General features: G+C 38.1%; 1 protein-coding gene and 1 pseudogene across 1 annotated transcript; both read left to right on the top strand.

The window, feature by feature from the left end:
- Nucleotides 1-1,184: 1,184 nt before the first annotated feature.
- Nucleotides 1,185-1,598, top strand: LOC137748839 (uncharacterized). The gene has a single exon (XM_068489031.1). The coding sequence runs from the start codon at nt 1,185-1,187 to the stop codon at nt 1,596-1,598; it is 414 nt and encodes a 137-aa protein (XP_068345132.1).
- A 2,507-nt stretch (nt 1,599-4,105) lies between these two features.
- On the top strand, nt 4,106-9,827 carry LOC137719497 (transcription initiation factor TFIID subunit 5-like; annotated as a pseudogene).
- The last annotated feature ends 10,203 nt before the right edge of the window (nt 9,828-20,030 follow it).

Here is a 20,030-nt window from a genome sequence, read left to right as displayed (position 1 = left end):
GGTGGAAATGACAGCACATGGAGGGAAAATTAAGTGCATTTGGGTCTTTTCACTGTTGGTGAAACAATTGTTTGCTGGGTTTTAGTATAATAAATTATTATTAGTACTTCAAAAATCTCATTTTATTTTCCTTACAAATGTTTTTTTTTCTAATTATAGAAAATTTGGAGTGCCAAATGAGATTTTTGAAATGCTAATAAGAATTCTTTTTAGTATAGATAATATGTTGGGTTTTGTGTTCACTATTTGATGTAGACTTGCTCAATAAGATTATATTAGATTCAAAATGAAATTGCCGTAACGGAAAAAGAAAGGTGCGATCCACCCACTCACCACCATTCACAACGCCCTTTCACTTGCCCACGATGGTGCACATGACGGACTTGACAACGTCGCTACTTGCGACAAAGCCAGATCCAACGATGGTGCTCTCGAAAACCCGACAATGGCGCTCGTGACCCATTCCTATAGTTGTAATACCCACATAGAAAGAGATGACGACGACAACATATAGATGAGAGGAAAATGGTAAATGGAAAATGAGGAAGCATTAGGGATTCGTAACCCATGTCCGCTGAGGCCATCTCCAACCGATGGCTGGCCAGAGGGCTCGTTTTAGCCCTGTGTTCCTCCAAGATTTTCCAAGATATTAATATTTTAATGAACAGTACATGGCCATATTTGCCTCCGTCTCCAACTGAGAGCCAGAGGGCTCGTTTTAGCCCTGCCATAAAAGATCGTCTCTAACTGAGGGCCAAACATAATTTATTATTTAATAACTCCAACTTAAATTCAAATCCAACAGCTAAGTGACGTCAGCTAGCCGTTGGATTTGAATTTTTCTTTTGCTATAAATAGGGTGGATTTTGGGCTATAATTCACACAACTTTGAATTCAATCTATTTCAATTCAAGTTTGCAATGAATTCCAACTTTGGATCCTCTTCGGATTCCAACTGGGGGTCCTCATCCAATTCCAAATTGGAAGTAAATTGGGCGCAAATGAGACGAGAAGATGAGGAGTGTGATGAAGAAGTTCAAGTAAGGCACAACAAACAAAACATGGCAGCAGCCATAGCTGCGGCCATAATGTGTCAGCCAACTGAGGAACAACCTCAATAGGGTGGCTCTATTGCTGGTGGTTCTTACAAACCACGAAACAGAGCGATATCGCATGCTAATCTGATGAACAATTACTTCAACCCCAACTCGGTGTACACAGAAGAGGATTTCAAACATCGCTTCCGGATGAGGCGTCATGTCTTCGAGTGTTTACTTCGTGATGTCCCGCAAGTCAATCCATACTTTCGACAGAAGCTGGACAGAACAGGCCGCCTTGGTTTCTCACCTTATCAGAAGGTTACTATTGCACTTCGAATGATGGCCTATGGCTCTCCAGCTAATTCAATGGATGAAACCCATAGTATGTATGAGTCTACATGCCTTAATACTCTTCAACAATTTTGTGACACAATTGTTCAGGTTCATAAAGACGAGTACCTCCGTGAACCAAATCAAGAAGATCTGAATCGGTTCCTTCGCAAAGCTGAAGACCGTGGGTTTCCGGGCATGATAGGGTCATTAGACTGCATGCATTAGGATTGGAAGAACTGTCCCACCGGATGGCAATGAGGCTTTAGCGGAAGGTCGAGAAAGCCAACTGTTGTGTTAGAGGCAGTTGCCTCATATGACACATGGATTTGATATGCTTTCTTTGGAGTCCCTGGATCCCAAAATGACATTACAGTTCTTGGGCGTTCACCCATCTTCAATAACTTGACAGAAGGTAAAGCACCTCAACTTCACTACTACATCAACAACCGTCAATACAATATGGGGTATTACTTGGCAGATGACATCTACCCAAAGTGGGGCAACACTTGTCCAAGCAATTCCAAACCCTAGGAATGACGCAAAAAAGTTGTTAACTTTACACCAAAAGGCATACCGGAAAGATGTTAAGAGAGCTTTCGGTATTCTACAAGCACGGTGGAAGATTATTAACGAACCGGTAAGATGGTGGAGTTGAGAAAATTTGGACTCCATCATGATGTCTTGCATCATATTACACAATATGATAGTGGAGGATGAGCGAGATGAGTATATTGATTGAGAGTCCGATGACGACCAAGAAGATCTAAATAGGTCAAGAAGGGCTCGTGCAAAAATATATGATGGGTCTAATTTGCCTTTTAATCCAAGAACTGGTAGTATCTCTATAAATGAGTACATGAGGCGCTATAAAATGATACGTTCTCGTGCCACAAACAAGTACCTACAACATGATCTTGTTGCACATCTTTGGGCCAAAAGAAGTATGGAGTAGGCATTTAAGTTTTATGTTATTAAATGTTTTTTAAAATGTTGTTTAAGTTTCATGTTGTTAAATTTTTTTTTTTTTTTATGTTGTATAATTTGTATGTTGGTTAATGTTATTTAATGTTATTTCATATTGTTTAATATTGTTTCATGTTACTTAATTTAATTTAATGTTGTATAATGGCTTAGGAAGTTATAGGAAAAAAATATAATTTAAAAAAAAATATGAAACAAATTTTGTGAAATAGAAGTTATAGGATAAAAATAGAATTTAAAATAAAATAAAGCAACTATGTGAAATAGAAGTTATAGGAAAAAATGGAATTTAAAAAAAAAAAAAAACAAATTTTGTAAAATAAAAGTTATAGGAAAAAATAGAATTTAAAAAAAAATATTAAAAATAGAAGTTATAGGAAAATTTTTATAAATAATAAATAATAATAAAACTATAAAAAAAAAAAAATTCAAATGCAACGGCTAGCTGAAGTCAGCTCTCTGATTCCAAAGCCATTTTGCCTAGCCCTCGGTTGGATACGGTTTTCGGGCTATTTTCGGCCATCTGGACCCTTCGGTTGGAGATGGCCTAACTGGTTAAGAATCCTATGTTATTCTAGATTTGGATCCAAAATAGAAATCTAAATTGTGATGCTCTTTAAACGTATCAAAGAATGATCTTGGACTCAAGTCCATTTAAAGATCCATAACATATATCATCCAACCTACCAAAAGAGCCTATGTTTTTCATCTTCTTACCAAAGGGTGGCAAACAAAGCTACAGTGAGATATTGTGCGTCTCTTTGCTCTCATGGCAGAGTGAGCGGCAAGTGGTGGAATTTTGATAGAAACGAAATTGTCTAGCGATGTTCAAATCTAACCGTTGCTTCTCTAGATAAGGGGAACTTGGTGTCTAAATGTTTAGGAGGAAATGATACTGTCTTGTACATGAAATGACGACTCACTTTACTTTTTGACAAACCATAGTATGATCTATTCTAATTATATAAAGAAGGAGGGTTTAAACCCAAAACGCAATTTACGACACAATTAGTTGAATACAAAAATTTACCTTGACACTCCACCACTTGCAAAGGTACTAAAAACTCTAGTTCTCATTCGTCAATGTGTCACAATCCTAATTCACAAAAACAAGGCCCAAACCAATTTAGTATAAAAAACAGTTCCAAGTTTGGGCCAACTAATTGAAAATAGAGTAAATTGTAGCTATGGTCCATTAACTTTAACTCAATTGGAGTAATTATCTATCAACCAAAATCCCATTATCATTGGTCCCTTAACTCATCAAAACGTGCAGCTATGGTTCCTCAACTAAAAATCCATTACTATTGGTCCCTTAACTTTAATTCAACGGGATAAATGGTTCATTAACTTTAACCCAATCGTAGCAATGACCCTTCCAACATAACTCGTTTTGACAAATTTTTTGATGTAGTTGACGAAAATGACCATAATTACACACTTTGATGAGTTGAGAGACCCTACTTGTATAAATGATCATTCTAACATAACTTATTTTGACAAAATTTTGACGAAATTGATGAAAAAACCTATAGCTACACATTTTGATAAGGTGAAGGATCAATAGTAATGAATTTTTAACTGAGAGACTATTACGCCAATTTGATTAAAATTGAAGGAACATTACTATAATTTACACTTAAAAATAACAAGTACGTTTGGAGCCCAAAATTCCGAACGACTTCGGATGGTTGATTCCAAGTTTGTGGGTCCCGTGACCCACGATTAGAAAGACCGGGAATTTGAAGGCCAGGACGACACAAGAGGGACTGAATGGCTGAGGGGTTTTCCGTTCACAGTTTCGAACAGAGAGAAACAGCGACAAAAAGCGGTGGCGGAGATGGCCGAGGCGGTGGACGAGGAGAGCGTGCGGAAGTTCGTGGCGGCTTACTTGAAGAAGAAAGGCTTCAAGCAGACGGAGAACGCTTTTCAAGACGAACTAAACAAGAATAACAACAGCTCTTCGTCCCCGATCTCTTTCAATTCCAAATTGGACCCCGACGTCTCCAAGCACATCCTATCATTCTCTCAGTACTATCTCTCTTTCGTTCTTCTCGCACTTCCATTTGATATTTGTTGTTGATTTTTGGGTTATAATGGTTATACGTGATACATGCGGGGTTTAGCTGTAGTTTTTATTTGAACTTAGAAGCTGAGGTTTTAGTATTACTCAGTGGAATTTTGATTGGTGTTTTAGTGGGGCAAATTTCGGACTTTGGCATTAATAGAATTGGGAATTTCAGAGAGCTAAGTACTAGTTTCCAGTAGGTTTAAAGCATTGCCGAAATGAGTTCAGCACAGGTCTCCGGATTTTGTGAAATTTTGGGTGTCTTAAGTCCACTAATTTCTGTATGGAAACCGTACAGTGGAATTTCGATTGGTGTTGTAGTGGGGTGAAGTTCGGACTTTAGGCATGACTAGAATTGAGATTGTTGTAGAGCTCAGAACTAATCCCATTGGGATAAAGGCATGACCGAGAAGAGTTCACTACTAAGGTTTCCGGCTATTATGAAAAATTAGGTATATTGGGTTCAATGATTAACTGTAGGAACTATACAAAAAAGAAAATTAGAGTTTGGAAGTCGGATCATTATATGATTGATTAAGCACACAGCTTCAATGTCAGTGTTTCTAAGACGATGGGAAAAGCTGAAATAGGAGCATTCGTTTTACGTGTACATGTAAATGCTTATGTTTCTGTTTGTTCATTCTAGTGTTTTTGGTTTGAGGTTTCTTTTAGTTATTTAGTTGGCATTATTTGTTTTACAGATATGAGGAAGGTCCAGCACAGTACCAAGATGCATATGCCAAGTTGAGGTCGTGGATTTACAGTTCACTAGATTTGAACAGGGTAACTTACCTTTTTGTGTTAATTTGTCTATGGATTTTACTTCTTATATTTTAATGTTTTATATTTTCCGCATATGCAGCATGAGTCGCTTCGTGTTCTCTATCCAGTATTTATTCATTGTTTCATGGATCTGGTTGCTAAAGGTCATATTCAAGAAGGTATATCTCTTACTTCTTGTCATGTCTTGTTAGATTTATGTGATTGTCGTTGATTTCTTACTCTCTTGAGGCTTAAACTTCTGGTGTAATTACTGGTCAATGAGTGAACACCTGTCCTTTGTTCATATTACCGGCTCGGACATTTTTCAACAGCTTCCGTGAAAACCACGAAATGATGCACCAACGAGATCTACAGAAGTTGGAAGGCGTTCTTTCTCCTTCTCATTTGGAGGTGTTAACTTCTGGAACATTCTCAGTATTGCATTTTAGATTTATGATTACATCAGCACCTTAAGAAAGTTTCTCATGTTTCTGTTGTTACTCAGGAGATGGAATTCGCTCATTCTCTTAGGCAGAGCAAAGTCAACATAAAGATATGCCAGGTAATATTCTGGTTCTTCTTTTAGTTGTTTTTGTAGGCTGTGTATATAACCATATATATAAATAGTTGAACAACATATTTTTGGGTCAATTATCTTTCCCGTACTCGTATGAGCTTCTGCTGCAGTTTCTACACAAGTCACAGTCCGCCACAGTGCTTGGGATTATCAATGAGCATATTAACTTCCAAGGTATATTGGTTTGATGTCTGGTTGAAGGTGTGATATGCTACATAACAATATGTTCATATCTAATGTTTTAATTGGTTTTGTAGTTTCTCCTGGACAACCCAGCTCAATTTCTGATGATGCTGAGGCTGTAACACTTACCGGAAGTAGCCTGGATTCAGCTAATCAGATAAACCATAAGGAAATACATTGGGGGGGGGGGGGTGAGTCAAGAATGCTGACTATATAGTGTGTATGTCAAACTGGTTCTTGTGCGTATTTGAATTTCTCTAATGAAAATGAATAAACTTCTTTTTAGAAGCTGCATGAAGATTTTTGAAGAATTTTTAATAGTACTCATTTTGTTGCATATTGAAAGTATCTGCCTCCTATTAGAAAGGTAAAGTTTCTTTTGCTTTTGCATTTTCGATTAACATGTTACCCAAAGCTGCTGCTTTATATTTTAATAATCACTTAAAATATGTTTATTGAAATAACCAGTAAGTTTTTTGACCAAACGTGCATAAAACATGCAGACTCATTTGCAGTTTCCTGACTTTCTGTGCAATCATATATTTTGTTGCAGTTGCTCGAAGATTCCTTGGACGAATGCTTGGACAAGGCTGAGGCCTTAGACTCTGAAAAGGCAGAAGGAGAAAGCAAAGAAGGGGACAGGAATGAGAATAAGGTGCAAATATACTTTGAAATCCTGTAACAACTTCACAGCTTCAGAGTACAATTTTTTGAAGTAATGTGCTTGTAACTATTGGCTGGTATATCATTGACTTTTGTCAATCTGTTTTTGGTTCAGAAAAAAATTAAGTGAAGGAGCTAAACAGGGGGCTTCGAACAAAAAGTTGAAAAAGGACAAGGCTGCTGGTGCAGCGAAAAGCGCACGCCCTGAGGCAACCCCTGTAACTGCAGTACCAAGAGTCAAACCAGAGCTTACTTTGCCAGTAATGTAGTTTCTGGAATCCACCCCCCTCCCTTCTCCTCCTTTTCTTTTGACTTTGGATGTAGGTAATGGTAGAACTGTACGTTTAGATGAAATATAATATTGGTTCCAATTTGTTTAAATGAGTCTTGTTAAACTAGAAGTCAGTAAAGTTGGGATCAATGGACATAGCTTGAGTTTTATGAAGTATTTTCAGTTCCATGCAAAGCTACTACATAGATCAAAAGGAAGTTGATTTGTCAGCTACCAGTATGTGAAGTGTTGATTGACAGAGAGTAATTTTCAGCGTGGGCTCATTAGATAATATTTTGTTAAGTGAAGCCTTTCGCTGCATGTTTGTTCAGCGTCTTGGTATAGGAAATTGTTAGTCCATGCTTAAGATCAAATGCAGGTTACTTACTAATCTTTTGTTGATTCCTTCAGTCCCACAGAGCTTGAACATTCTATTCTTGAAGACTTGAGAAACCGTGTGCAATTGAGTAGTGCTGCGCTGCCATCTGTCAGCTTTTATACATTCATCAACACGCACAATGGGTAATTCCCTTAACTCTCTTTGTCTCTGACCAACACTGGGTTCCATTTTCTACTCCATTACTCATCTTTTTGTTCAACAATTTTCCAGGATAAACTGTTCGTCTATATCCCATGATGGATCCATGGTTGCTGGTGGATTTTCAGACTCGTCGCCGAAGGTTTCATCTTATCTTATTACTTTCTTCTTGTGCATATTGCTCTTCAAGTGTGAGCTAATGTTGAAGCATTCTTCGACAGGTATGGGATATGGCAAAGATTGGGCAACAAAGCCTTGATTGTAAGTTTCAAATTTCAGTTTTTGTATGACGATTTTTTTTACCTGTTCTTGAAATGTGCAAATGTGCAAGTATATTGAACTATGCTTGTGCAGCAGCTTTGCAGGTTGAGAATGGTACCACCACTTCAAGTGAACAAGTTCTGTCAATGGTGGGAAAAAACCATATACTTTGTTTCAGGGTCATTCAGGGCCAGTTTATTCAGCTACTTTCAATCCCCTTGGGGATTTTTATACTTTCCTCTTCAGCAGACTCAACTGGTATGTTGTCCTTAGCTGTTCTATATCTCTCTCCCCCCCATCCTTCCCCTCTCTTGTACCAATAAACTAGTTGGTAAGAAACTCCATTGCTATGGTGCAGTTCGGTTGTGGAGCACAAAACTAAATGCAAATCTTGTTTGCTACAAGGGTCATAATTACCCAGTATGGGATGTTCAGGTATATCTGGTTGAACTTGACATAACCACAGTCCGCTCACATTTTCTAGCAACAGATTTTAAATCTTGATTTCTGGTCACATGGGATTTATTTTCTTCTGTCTCCACTTCAATACCTCTTTTAATTCTACGCTAATGGTATAGGTTTTCGTCTTATGCAGTTTAGCCCTGTAGGTCATTATTTTGCCAGTACTTCCCATGATCGAACAGCAAGGATATGGTCTATGGACAGAATTCAGCCTTTGAGGTTAATGGCCGGACACTTATCTGATGTTGATGTCAGTAACTCTCACTTTATGTCCGCATCTGTATTTTGTAAATTTGAAGCGTTCAGTTTTTTATTGAATTACTGCCTTGTGCCATAATCCATCCAACAAAAATTCTGATGTGTTGCATTTTTTTTAGTGTGTGCAATGGCATGTCAACTGCAACTACATTGCCACTGGTTCGAGTGACAAAACAGTTCGATTGTGGGATGTACAGACTGGAGAGTGTGTTCGAATATTTATTGGTCACAGGAGTATGGTTTTGTCTCTGGCAATGTCACCTGACGGCCGTTACATTTCTTCTGGTGATGAAGATGGAGCAATCATGATGTGGGACCTTTCAAGTGGCCGCTGCGTTACACTTTTGACGGGTCACACCTCATGTGTATGGACACTTGATTTCAGGTGGATCATCTTTTCTTTCTCATACCATAATATTCCGTGTGTAGAAAACTGTCTTAGTATGATTTATGATATGTCAGTGGTGACGGTTCGCTTCTTGCTTCTGGATCTGCCGATTGCACTGTAAAACTATGGGACGTAACTCCAAGTACAAAGTTGCCAAGAACTGAAGAAGAGTGAGTTCCTCAGTTCCTTTCTCTTTCTTATGCGTTTCTGTAAACAAAGTGATTTCACTAACATTATGGTTTCAATCAGCAAAAGCGGAAATACCAGCAGATTGAGATCAGTGAAGACTTTGCCGACGAAGTCTACTCCTGTCTATTCGTTACGGGTAAATGTACAAATTGTCAATAACAGTAACTTATCTCTGCTTAATAATTATGAAGAGTTGATCATTCATTTAATGTTTATGATGCAGTTTTCTCGAAGAAACCTTCTATTTGCTTCCGGGGTTCTCTCAAAAACTGTATAAATCACTCCCTTTAGACTTGATCTAACTCGAGGAAAGGTATTGTAACTTGCTGTACAAGACCTCGGCCTTTCTCCTCCCTCTTCGGTCTTGTGACCTGCCCGTCCAACGCTCCTCTGTGCCACATTCGGTAAGGCACCTTGCTTGTCATGACACAATGACAGATTTTGTAACAGTTAAATGGTGTACTTCTTTATTGTCCCTGGATACATTTTGCATAAAGTTCAGTTTTGTTCAATCCCTTCCGGACAATGGCTCCGAGTATATGGAGCTTTTCTCTGCTGCGAACAACACACGTGCTCAAGTGTGCATGGTATCTTGGAAATCAAGTCCTGGCCTTCCACTTCGAAGGCCCTAAGATGAACAGATGTGATGAGCGTTAAACCCGCATGCGCAACCCATGCGCAGCGCGCCACGCTGAGGGGAGAAATTCTGGAGTAAATGATGACAGAAAACCCTTGACGTCGCACTCTTATCAGGTCTCTTAAGAAGGGTTTTCATGGCTTCAACGGTTCTTTGTTGTACAAGAAACAATTTCTATTTGTGTTTTTAACCCAGCAGTCAGAATGTTTATGGTAATTCAGAATCTCCCAACCTCAAGCCAAACAAGATATTTTGAAATTTGAATGGGATTGTGAGATTACGATCAAATTCTTTTTTCCGCAAGAGAGAGAATAAGAGAAGGATACGTTTATTTAACAAAAATGGAAGTGCAACGTATGAGTATCACCCACATTTTTTGCGTTTAGTAACACACAAGGAAAGAAAAATTGAGTCCGATATATGGTATGATTTTCCATTCATCATTTTGCCGAATAATTAAACATGAAGACTCGTTATCGTAAAAATAAAGGAAAATATGAGAAAAAGGGAAAAAAAATGTGAAAAGAAATGTCAGAAGTGGGATTTGAACCCACACCCTCGTTAGAGCAACTCCAACGTTGGAGCCCTTCCCCCGGGCTATTCACTATTCAATCCACCTAATAAACAGTAACTGCCCTTAATGAATAGTAATAGCCTTGGCAATAGCATTTGCATCTCCACCATTACACTTCAATAGCCTTGGCAATAGGCAATAAAATATTAGTATTTTATTTATTTATAAAATAATACAAAATAATTTTAATTGTAATATCTGATAAGATTTTTAATCGTTCTCGTTGCGCCACGTGTCATTATCCGAAGTATTATTAAATAATACAAAATAATTTTATTTGTAATTTCGGATAAGATTTTTAATCGTTGTCGTTGCGCCACTTGTCATAAAATCCGAAAAGACAATTATTGGGGATGGATTTTCAATAAATTTTTTAATCGTACTCGTTATGCCACGTGTCATTATCTGAAAATACAATTATTGGTGATGGATTTCTGATAAGATTATTAACCAATCATGTCGCGCCACGTGTCATAATCTGTTCACAATCTTTGAGGATAGATTTCCATCAGATTTGTAACGAATGACGGCATGCCAAGTGACATTATGTACAACCTAATCCTTTCTGAATCCTCCATATAATCCACCATCCATCCTCACAAATCTCACACCAATTTTCTCAAGATCTCTATCATTATTCATAGTTTCTGCTTCCTTCTTCACAAAAATCTGTATCATTATTCATAGTTTCTGTTTCTTTCTTACAATGTCTTCTTCTTCCTCAAGGATGATGTGGGAACTCGATCAGGAAAAGGAAAAATTGTTTAACGAATCAGAAACAATGTTCAATCACCAGAGGGCAAGAAATGAGAGGGAAGAGGATAAGGAGCGTAAAAGGAGAGATGACAAAGTAAGAATAGGCAGAGCCTCACATTTCCGTCGAGTCGTCCAAGCTATGGCTCAGATCTGCAGGCCTAGCCGTTCTGGAAACCTTGATAGAAGCAGGCAACGACGAGGTATGGAACTCTTGGATGATTATTTTGTTCCTAATAGTGCATTCCCTGATACGTACTTTAGACGTCGTTTTAGAATGGAACGACATTTGTTCAACAAAATCATGATTGCTGTTTGCAACCATGATTCTTACTTCGTGCAAAAGAAAGATGCTTTTGGTGCTATGGGTCTACTGCCTGAGCAAAAAATTACTGCTGCCTTGCGGATGCTTGCATATGGAGCATCTGTAGACCAAGTGGATGAGATAACGAGGATGGAGAAATCAACCATTCTTGAGTCCCTGATGAGGTTTTGTGGAGCAATCGAATCTATCTACACCGCTGAGTACCTCCGCAAACCTACAAACATGGACTTAGAATGGCTGTTGAAGAAGGCCGAGATGCGTGGTTTTCCTGGGATGATTGGAAGCATTGATTGTATGCACTGGACGTGGAAAAACTGTCCAAGTGCATGGCAAGGCGCTTATGGGGACAGAAAATGAGCAAAAAATATCATTCTGGAGGCGGTGGCATCTTTTGATACATGGATTTGGCACGCCTTTTTCGGGGTCCCGGGAGCTCAAAATGACATCAACGTCCTTGCCCAATCCCCTGTGTTCAACGATGTCCTGCAAGGAAAAGCAACAAAAGTCACGTATGAGGTCAACGGACGTATGTACGACGGGCCATAGTACTTAGTTGACGGCATTTACCCGTGATGGTCAACATTTGTCAAAACAGTGCCACGTCCGCGAAGTGCAAAGGAAAAACACTTTGCAAGCTGTCAAGAAGGGTGCAGGAAGGATGTGGAGCGTTGTTTCGGTATCCTTCAATCTCGTTGGGCGATCGTCAGGGGTGCTGCCAGATTGTTTGATGTAGAGTCGCTTCGATCCATCATGATGACGTGCATCATTCTTCACAACATGATTGTGGAAGATGAGTACGATTATGAAGCCGTTGATGAATATGAGCCAGACACGATGAACAATTCAAGAACACGTATATATTGTGCTCATGACACCACCAATGAGCCCGTGCAACATGAGCCATTACAAAGGGATAGACGTTACAATGAAAGGCTCATTCAACAATATAATGCATTTCAAATGACAGACATGCACAATGCCCGACAAATTGACTTGATAGAGCACCAGTGGGCATTGAAACAAGCTGAAGATAATTAAGTTCATTTTGTGTGTTTTTTTGAATTTGGTATGTTTATGTTATTTTATTTGGTGTGTTTTATTATTTGGTATGTTTATGTAATTTTTTTAGTGAGTTTTTAATTATTTCGTATGCTTATGTAATTTTATTTGGTGTGTTTTTGTCATTTCAATAAATATTCTCTTAGTATAAATAACTTACCAAATTAATTTGAATAAATATTCAATAAATTGGAAACAACATAAATAATACAAACAATAAATAATAAATTACAACCCCAAAGTGATTGAAAAATTATGGGCTCCGATTACAAAAAGTACTCTATTCATCATCACTTAACCAATTTGTGGTGCTAGGATGATCTTTTCTTGTGGTGCTAGGACCACCTTGGCTTGCTATCGCTTCTCTTACACGCCTCTTTCGCACCACGTTCGCTTTCTCTGACTTCCAAAAAAATTTGGAATTTGGAGACTTCCCTTCTAAAGGCGTGTTCATAATCTCACGATCTCGTTGAGCCTGTCTTTCTTCTCTAACATGTTCCCTTTCTTGCCTAAGTAGCTATCTTTCTCTCTTATTAGCTTGAAATTCTCTCTCAATAGCTGCAGTTTTTGCGTCCTCTTTAGCCTTAGCCTCATATTTCGCCAGTTCCCTCGCCAAAGTCAATTCACCTTGGCGAGTAAGTTCTTCCATGAACTTTGCATAATCATTCTTGGAAGCACTCCCTTTTCTCTTTGAAGCCTTCTTACCTTGAGGCCTAATTGGATAACGGGTCGAACCCGACGCTTGTTCAGGGAGGGGCGTTTCGGGCACTTCTTCTGCATCATCTTCATGAACATGCGAGACATGATCGGGTGTAGAGTGTAGAGGGGTGTTGTTCATGTGCACTTCTGGACCGACTGTCACAACTCTAAATTTAGGACAATCTTTGACAATATTCCAACATTCCCACCGGTTGAATGATTTATTTTTGCTTTTGGTTTTGGCAGTGTACCAAGCTTGTGCTTGAAGTTCCTACACAATGAAAATAAGTAACAAATAAATAATTATAATGAAAATAAGTAACAAATAAATAATACAAACAATAAATAATAAATTATGTAGGTAACAAATAAATAATACAAACAATAAATAATAAATTATGTAGGTAACAAATAAATAATACAAACAAATAATTATAATGTAAAATTGGGTATCAAATAAATAATATATTGTTACCTGATCCGAGTAATTTTCCCCACTTCGAATATTACTACTAGTTTGTGCCACGGCGTCTCTCTACGTACTAAACGATTGGCTAAGTAATTTCCAACGACTGGACATCGATTCTTTGGTTCTTTTCCCACCAATTTTCTCAAGATAATTGGTATGAATAAGACTCCACATTTCTAGCAACTGCATCTCATTACCCGCAAGCGAACTATGAGTAACTTCAACCCAACTAGTACACAACGCAACATCTTCAATAAGCGACCAATTCGTACCTGCACCAGTGGTCATTTTGTTGAAAAAAAAAATGGATTCAAACTTTGAGACAAAGAAATGAATGTGATTGAAAGTAGTTGAGAAAATATGAAATTGTTGTGTAAGGTAGATGATAATGAGAAGGTATTTATAGAAAAGTAAAAACAATTTTTTTTACATTTTTTTCAGATTTTTCAGATTTTTTCAGACTTTTCAGATTTTTTTTTGAATTTTTTTGAATTTTTTACAATTTTTTTTAAATTTTTATTCAATTAATTAATCACTGCCGTTGGATATAAAAAAAATTTAAATTCCAACACTCCAGATTGTGCCACGTGTCACAACGGTAACTTTTCTTAATTTTAAAACTATTTTTTCTTTTATTTTTTTATTTATAAAGCATATTAATATCCACCGTTGATCTCAGATCGAATCGGTGGATATTAAATAAGACTTTTTTATTTTTTTTGACCGTTGAGATCGAATGGTCCAAGTTAAATAACCGTTGAGATCTAATGGACCGTGGGAAGCCACGTGGCTTCCCAAAGGTAACTGACAAAGTTTTTTTTTTTCTTCTGATTTTGTGTCGGCGACGCGCCCCCACGCGTGAGTGGGGTGCACGCGCCTGACACAAAAAAAATTAAATATTGTCTGAGGCCAGGCTGACGTCACATGGCCTCAGGCTCTCGGGCTGGCAATTCCCCATGGGCCCGGAGCTCGGGCCTCCACCTTCACTCGGGCTTGCCCACGCTGGGCTTACTCTTAGAGGACCAGAACTTGAGTCTGGCGCCTTAGAACACTCGGCCATCCTGACCACACCATATCAATTGTTATCATACGTTATTTTTAATATATTGTTGTATTAACGTGAACGACTAGCACTAATCCATCACATTAAAGTTTGGTGGGTTGGATGACATTGAGCCTTATGGATATGATTGAATTGACCGTTGAGATCGAATGGTCCAAATTAAATAACCGTTGAGATCTAATGAACCGTGGGAAGCCACGTGGCTTCCCAAAGGTAACTGACAAAGTTTTTTTTTTTTCTTCTGATTTTGTGTCGGCGACGCGCCCCCACGCGTGAGTGGGGTGCATGCGCCTGACACAAAAAAAATTAAATATTGTCTGAGGCCAGGCTGACGTCACATGGCCTCAGGCTCTCGGGCTGGCAATTCCCCACGGGCCCGGAGCTCGGGCCTCCACCTTCACTCGGGCTTGCCCACGCTGAAGCTGATCCACCGGGCCTCGGGCCCTTGTTCTGTCCCCTATCCCCCGAGCATGTGCCCACGCTGGGCTTACTCTTAGAGGACCAGAACTTGAGTCTGGCGCCTTAGAACACTCGGCCATCCTGACCACACCATATCAATTGTTATCATACGTTATTTTTAATATATTGTTGTATTAACGTGAACGACTAGCACTAATCCATCACATTAAAGTTTGGTGGGTTGGATGACATTGAGCCTTATGGATATGATTGAATTGACCGTTGAGATCGAATGGTCCAAATTAAATAACCGTTGAGATCTAATGGACCGTGGGAAGCCACGTGGCTTCCCAAAGGTAACTGACAAAGTTTTTTTTTTTTCTTCTGATTTTGTGTCGGCGACGCGCCCCCACGCGTGAATGGGGTGCACGCGCCTGACACAAAAAAAATTAAATATTGTCTGAGGCCAGGCTGACGTCACATGGCCTCAGGCTCTCGGGCTGGCAATTCCCCACGGGCCCGGAGCTCGGGCCTCCACCTTCACTCGGGCTTGCCCACGCTGGAGCTGATCCACCGGGCCTCGGGCCCTTGTTCTGTCCCCTATCCCCCGAGCATTCGCCCACGCTGGGCTTACTCTTAGAGGACCAGAACTTGAGTCTGGCGCCTTAGAACACTCGGCCATCCTGACCACACCATATCAATTGTTATCATACGTTATTTTTAATATATTGTTGTATTAACGTGAACGACTAGCACTAATCCATCACATTAAAGTTTGGTGGGTTGGATGACATTGAGCCTTATGGATATGATTGAATTGGCAGAAACTTGTAACCCATTTATAAGGATAAGTTGGATAACTCACTCTATTTCGAATTCATAATCCATCATGTCCAGTCCATCTCACATTTTGACACAGCAAACAATGAATTAGACTCAACTCAATTTTAATTAATCACAACCTATCCCATTCAACCCACCAAACAAGGCCTAAAGCTATAGCCATTGTGTTGATAATTGTACTATATGTAGCTAATTTTTGACGTTCGTTGAACTTTTCACATGTAGCTATTTTGACACTCATCAAACTTTTCACATGTACGTCCTTAATAATATTAAATTGTAAAGTAAAATACTTCAAACTCAATAGTGTAAAGAAGAAACCCCAATTGACTTGCTAATGGGTGAAAGATTACTGCCAATTGAGAGAGGAGGAGGAGAGTTTGAAACTATTGCTATAATTTCGAGGAGGGGGAGTTTCAATCATGGGTTACACATATGTGTGGAAAACTCAATGTTTGTTCACTGAAATATTAGACCACATGCAAACGTTTTACATATAATTTTTAGTAAAATACTTTAATTCTCCGTGAGAAGTAGATGAATAATTGATCTAATACTAATACCTTCCCAGGGTAAAACTTGAACTCGAATTTCTAACTGTGAATAACAGTAAAAGGACGGTACTTGGGCATAGTAAAATATGCACTCAAGGAACAGTTCTTTTGGGACCATGAAATGTCACTTTTTCTGACCAAAAATAAAACCCAACAACAGCGATAGATGCAGTACTTGTGCATAAAGCCGATCAATTGATCAGTACATGCAGAAGGACATAACACATAATTAAGCTCATAATTTTGGAGAAAGGACAGAAATTTTGATATTTTCCCACCCCAATATAATCAATAACGTCCATTGAATAGCATACGTAAACCAGCTGGTCGGAGCGAAACAATCTCAAACGGAGTTCCTGAATTAATCTTAATTCTCCGGCAGTTTGAATACTGATATTCGGACGAAGGAAGAAGTGAAGAGAACCGTTTTCGAAGAGGAGAAAATAAGTAGTAGCCATATACTCAGCAAAGGCAAATTTCTACGTACTATACTTTTCCTTGCTTCTAATAATTTGAAAGACCATCTCCATAATTTATTTCTTCAGAAATATAAAAGAACATATGATACAGTACTTTTCCATTAAATCTTGTAAAAAAGGCATTTATCAATAAATAATAATGAATATTGCAGAGAGGATGAGCGACATATGAAGAAGGTGGGTTCCAAAAATCTGGGAAAGCATTTCTGGTCGAACTCCACGCTCTCAAAACCTACGGAAAGTGGCAAATACAGATCCCCCGCTCGAATAAAAAAAAGGGGGATTCCATTATCGCGGAAATATCCCACCATTCATTGTGGAGGAGAATAGCTTAAGCTCTGAAGCGCCATGTGCGGATGATGAACTCAAAAAGCAATGTCCAACTGCCAGATGTGATATATTATATATTGTGGTGATGAATCAATAGTATCCTGCAATATTTTCACAACAATTTGGATTATATATGTGTATATATCAGCTCCTGATCAAAACCTCAGCAAAAACCCCGACACAAAATAACAAGCAATCATCAAAGAAACAGTCTTAGCTACCAGGGGGAATTATATACGACTATATATATACCAGAAGCAGGCCTTAATCTCATAAGTGATTCCAAAGCTTCCCTTCCATATATATAGCTATAAGCATATTTCACGCCAACTCCCCGGATGTATAGTTGACCTAAGAAAACAACCAAACTTACTGATTGACGTTTATGATCTTGAAACGAATTCATATCATCTGGACTGAGATTCGCCAATTGATTCAGAAATAAGCAAAGAAATTCTTGGGCTTATAACAAAGCTTCTTCTCATTAAAACTAAATCAGTATTTACAACTGAAGGCAGACTATATGTGTGTGTGTGTGTGTGTGTACACTTTCCTGAATGACATAATTAAGCCTTTAGTATTTACACTTTAACAGTCTAAACTAACACAGCTATAGTTAAACAGACACCACATCAGTATATATTATACTGATATGGCATAAGGCTATCTAATGCCCTCCCTCAATCTCATACTAGGACTCTCTATCATGAGACTGTTTCGAAGATATAAGTACCGAGGAGAATGCAGTATTTTTGTCATGATGTATGCAAGTTGTTCAGAGCAAGAATTATGATGAGCTTGAAGATCTTGACACCGAACTCTTTCATGAACAAAATGCACATCAATCTCCACGTGTTTAGTGTGACTATGGAACAATGGATTATGAGCCAGCGAGATAGAAGATAGATGGGTTCAAATCTTGACCATTGTGACTTAAAAAAATATGAACAATATTTAAGATTGTCTCCATTGTACCAATTAATCAATCAATCAATAATTCATCAACTCCCGAGTAAGGAATTATAAAAAAAAAGATTTTAGCATTGACATACAATAAGGACTAGGTTTAAATTTTTATCAAGGGTTTAAAATTTTATCAAGCTATAATTTTAAAATCCTTTAACCACAATCATTTAGTAACATTAGCACAATATGCACTTCCGGAAAAATCATATATAGAAGTTATATACTTTTGTATAAAATGAATATGATAACGACCAACTTAGACTTATTTCAAGGACAAAATGAAGTACACATTCTTTCATATAGTTCACCTAAATGAAACAATGACCTCAGCACAAGAAAAATCAATCAAAATATCATCAACTGAGTAGTCAAATTAGAGATATCCATACTATATTTTCAATAGTGTGCAAATCAATTATTTAACAGATATATTACTCATTCCAAATCCACCAATTTGCACTGGTTGAATTGCTCCCTATGAAGAGTGAAGCACTAGTCACGAAATACTTTAATGTTTCTAACAATAATTAATGAATTTTAAAAGGATATAGATAATCATCAACACCTCATACCCACACAACAAACAACCAAATAGAACAAAATAGGTCAGAAATGAACACAATCTCTTAATCTTTTCTAGGTATGTGGAGCTTTCCGTTTTGTTTACTTGGTGAGGTTGCTGAAAAACGACCCCCAAGCTTTCACTGCCGCTTTTCACGATCAGTAAGTGCTGATGGAACGCTTCAACAGAATAGTCCATACCCAGAAGATGAAGTGGTCACCACAGACAATGTACATGGAGGTTGTAAATCCCAGCGCATGCAGTACTACAAAGTTCCAACCCCCAAGCTTGGACCTTGATGATAGTATCATGTGATTGGTGTAGTAAGACAATTAGTGCACAAAGAACACAACAAACCAGCCCAATATGAAGCGAAGCCAAACAACTTTTTCTATTTTGTTTGTACTTTGGAAATATAAGGCTGAAGCCATCTTTAACTGGCATACCAATCACAAGATAAAAAGAGGGAAATGATTTCCACACTCCCTTATAATTCTCTCCCCTCCACTCCTCTCTTTGTTCCTAGCCGTTTGAAAAAATCAGAGAAGATGGGAGTACATAAATCATTTCCCATGAAGAGATTATCTGATCTCCTCCGCTTCCTAAAATTGGAAATATCCATACTCGGTAAGTTTCTGAATTTTACTGATCAACAATTTGTAATTGACAACCTAAGTATACATTGTAAAAACCCTCTTACCTTCAAAAGGGTATTATTCCAGCCAGAAATGTCAAAAAAATGCTTATGTTGCTCGGTTTAGTGAATCTGGACCACAAAACGTAATAAAAAAAACAATATGCAGATCTATACGTACATTCTCCTAACATGAGAATCTTATAAATTCCATCAAAAGCCTAAAATGCAGCATCTCGCATGCACATGCAAGTTAGTTATATCCACACCATTTTGACATATAATTTCCATGCGTATTTGCTGGAATCAATCTGTTGACTCAGGCCTTCATAACATTGACGAAGTGGACTGAAGAACGGGATGTGGCTGGTGTTTGGTAATAACTGTGGAAATTCTGTCAAATAATATTTTGTTCATATGGCCACACAAAGTCAACATACTAGATACTTGGCAAACCAAATGCAATATATATCAACTTACTGGAACGTTGACAGAAAAATAAAAAAGAATGACCACAAAGTCTACATTCTATAAATACATGAAAAAGTAATCACAAAACAATTTGCTAAACAAACGTCATGACAAATATACAACAAACATTAACATAAAATTAACTAAGTACCGGTTACCATTTTATATTCGTGTCACCGGTACAATTATCTAGTCACTAAATACAAGAACTAATACAATTTTGGGCATCATTCATAGTT

Source organism: Pyrus communis, chromosome 1, assembly GCF_963583255.1.
Source record: "Pyrus communis chromosome 1, drPyrComm1.1, whole genome shotgun sequence".
In the NCBI taxonomy this organism is placed as follows: domain Eukaryota; kingdom Viridiplantae; phylum Streptophyta; class Magnoliopsida; order Rosales; family Rosaceae; genus Pyrus; species Pyrus communis.
The sequence above is the reverse complement of the archived record's forward strand: the minus strand, read 5'-3'. Positions and strand labels throughout refer to the sequence as shown.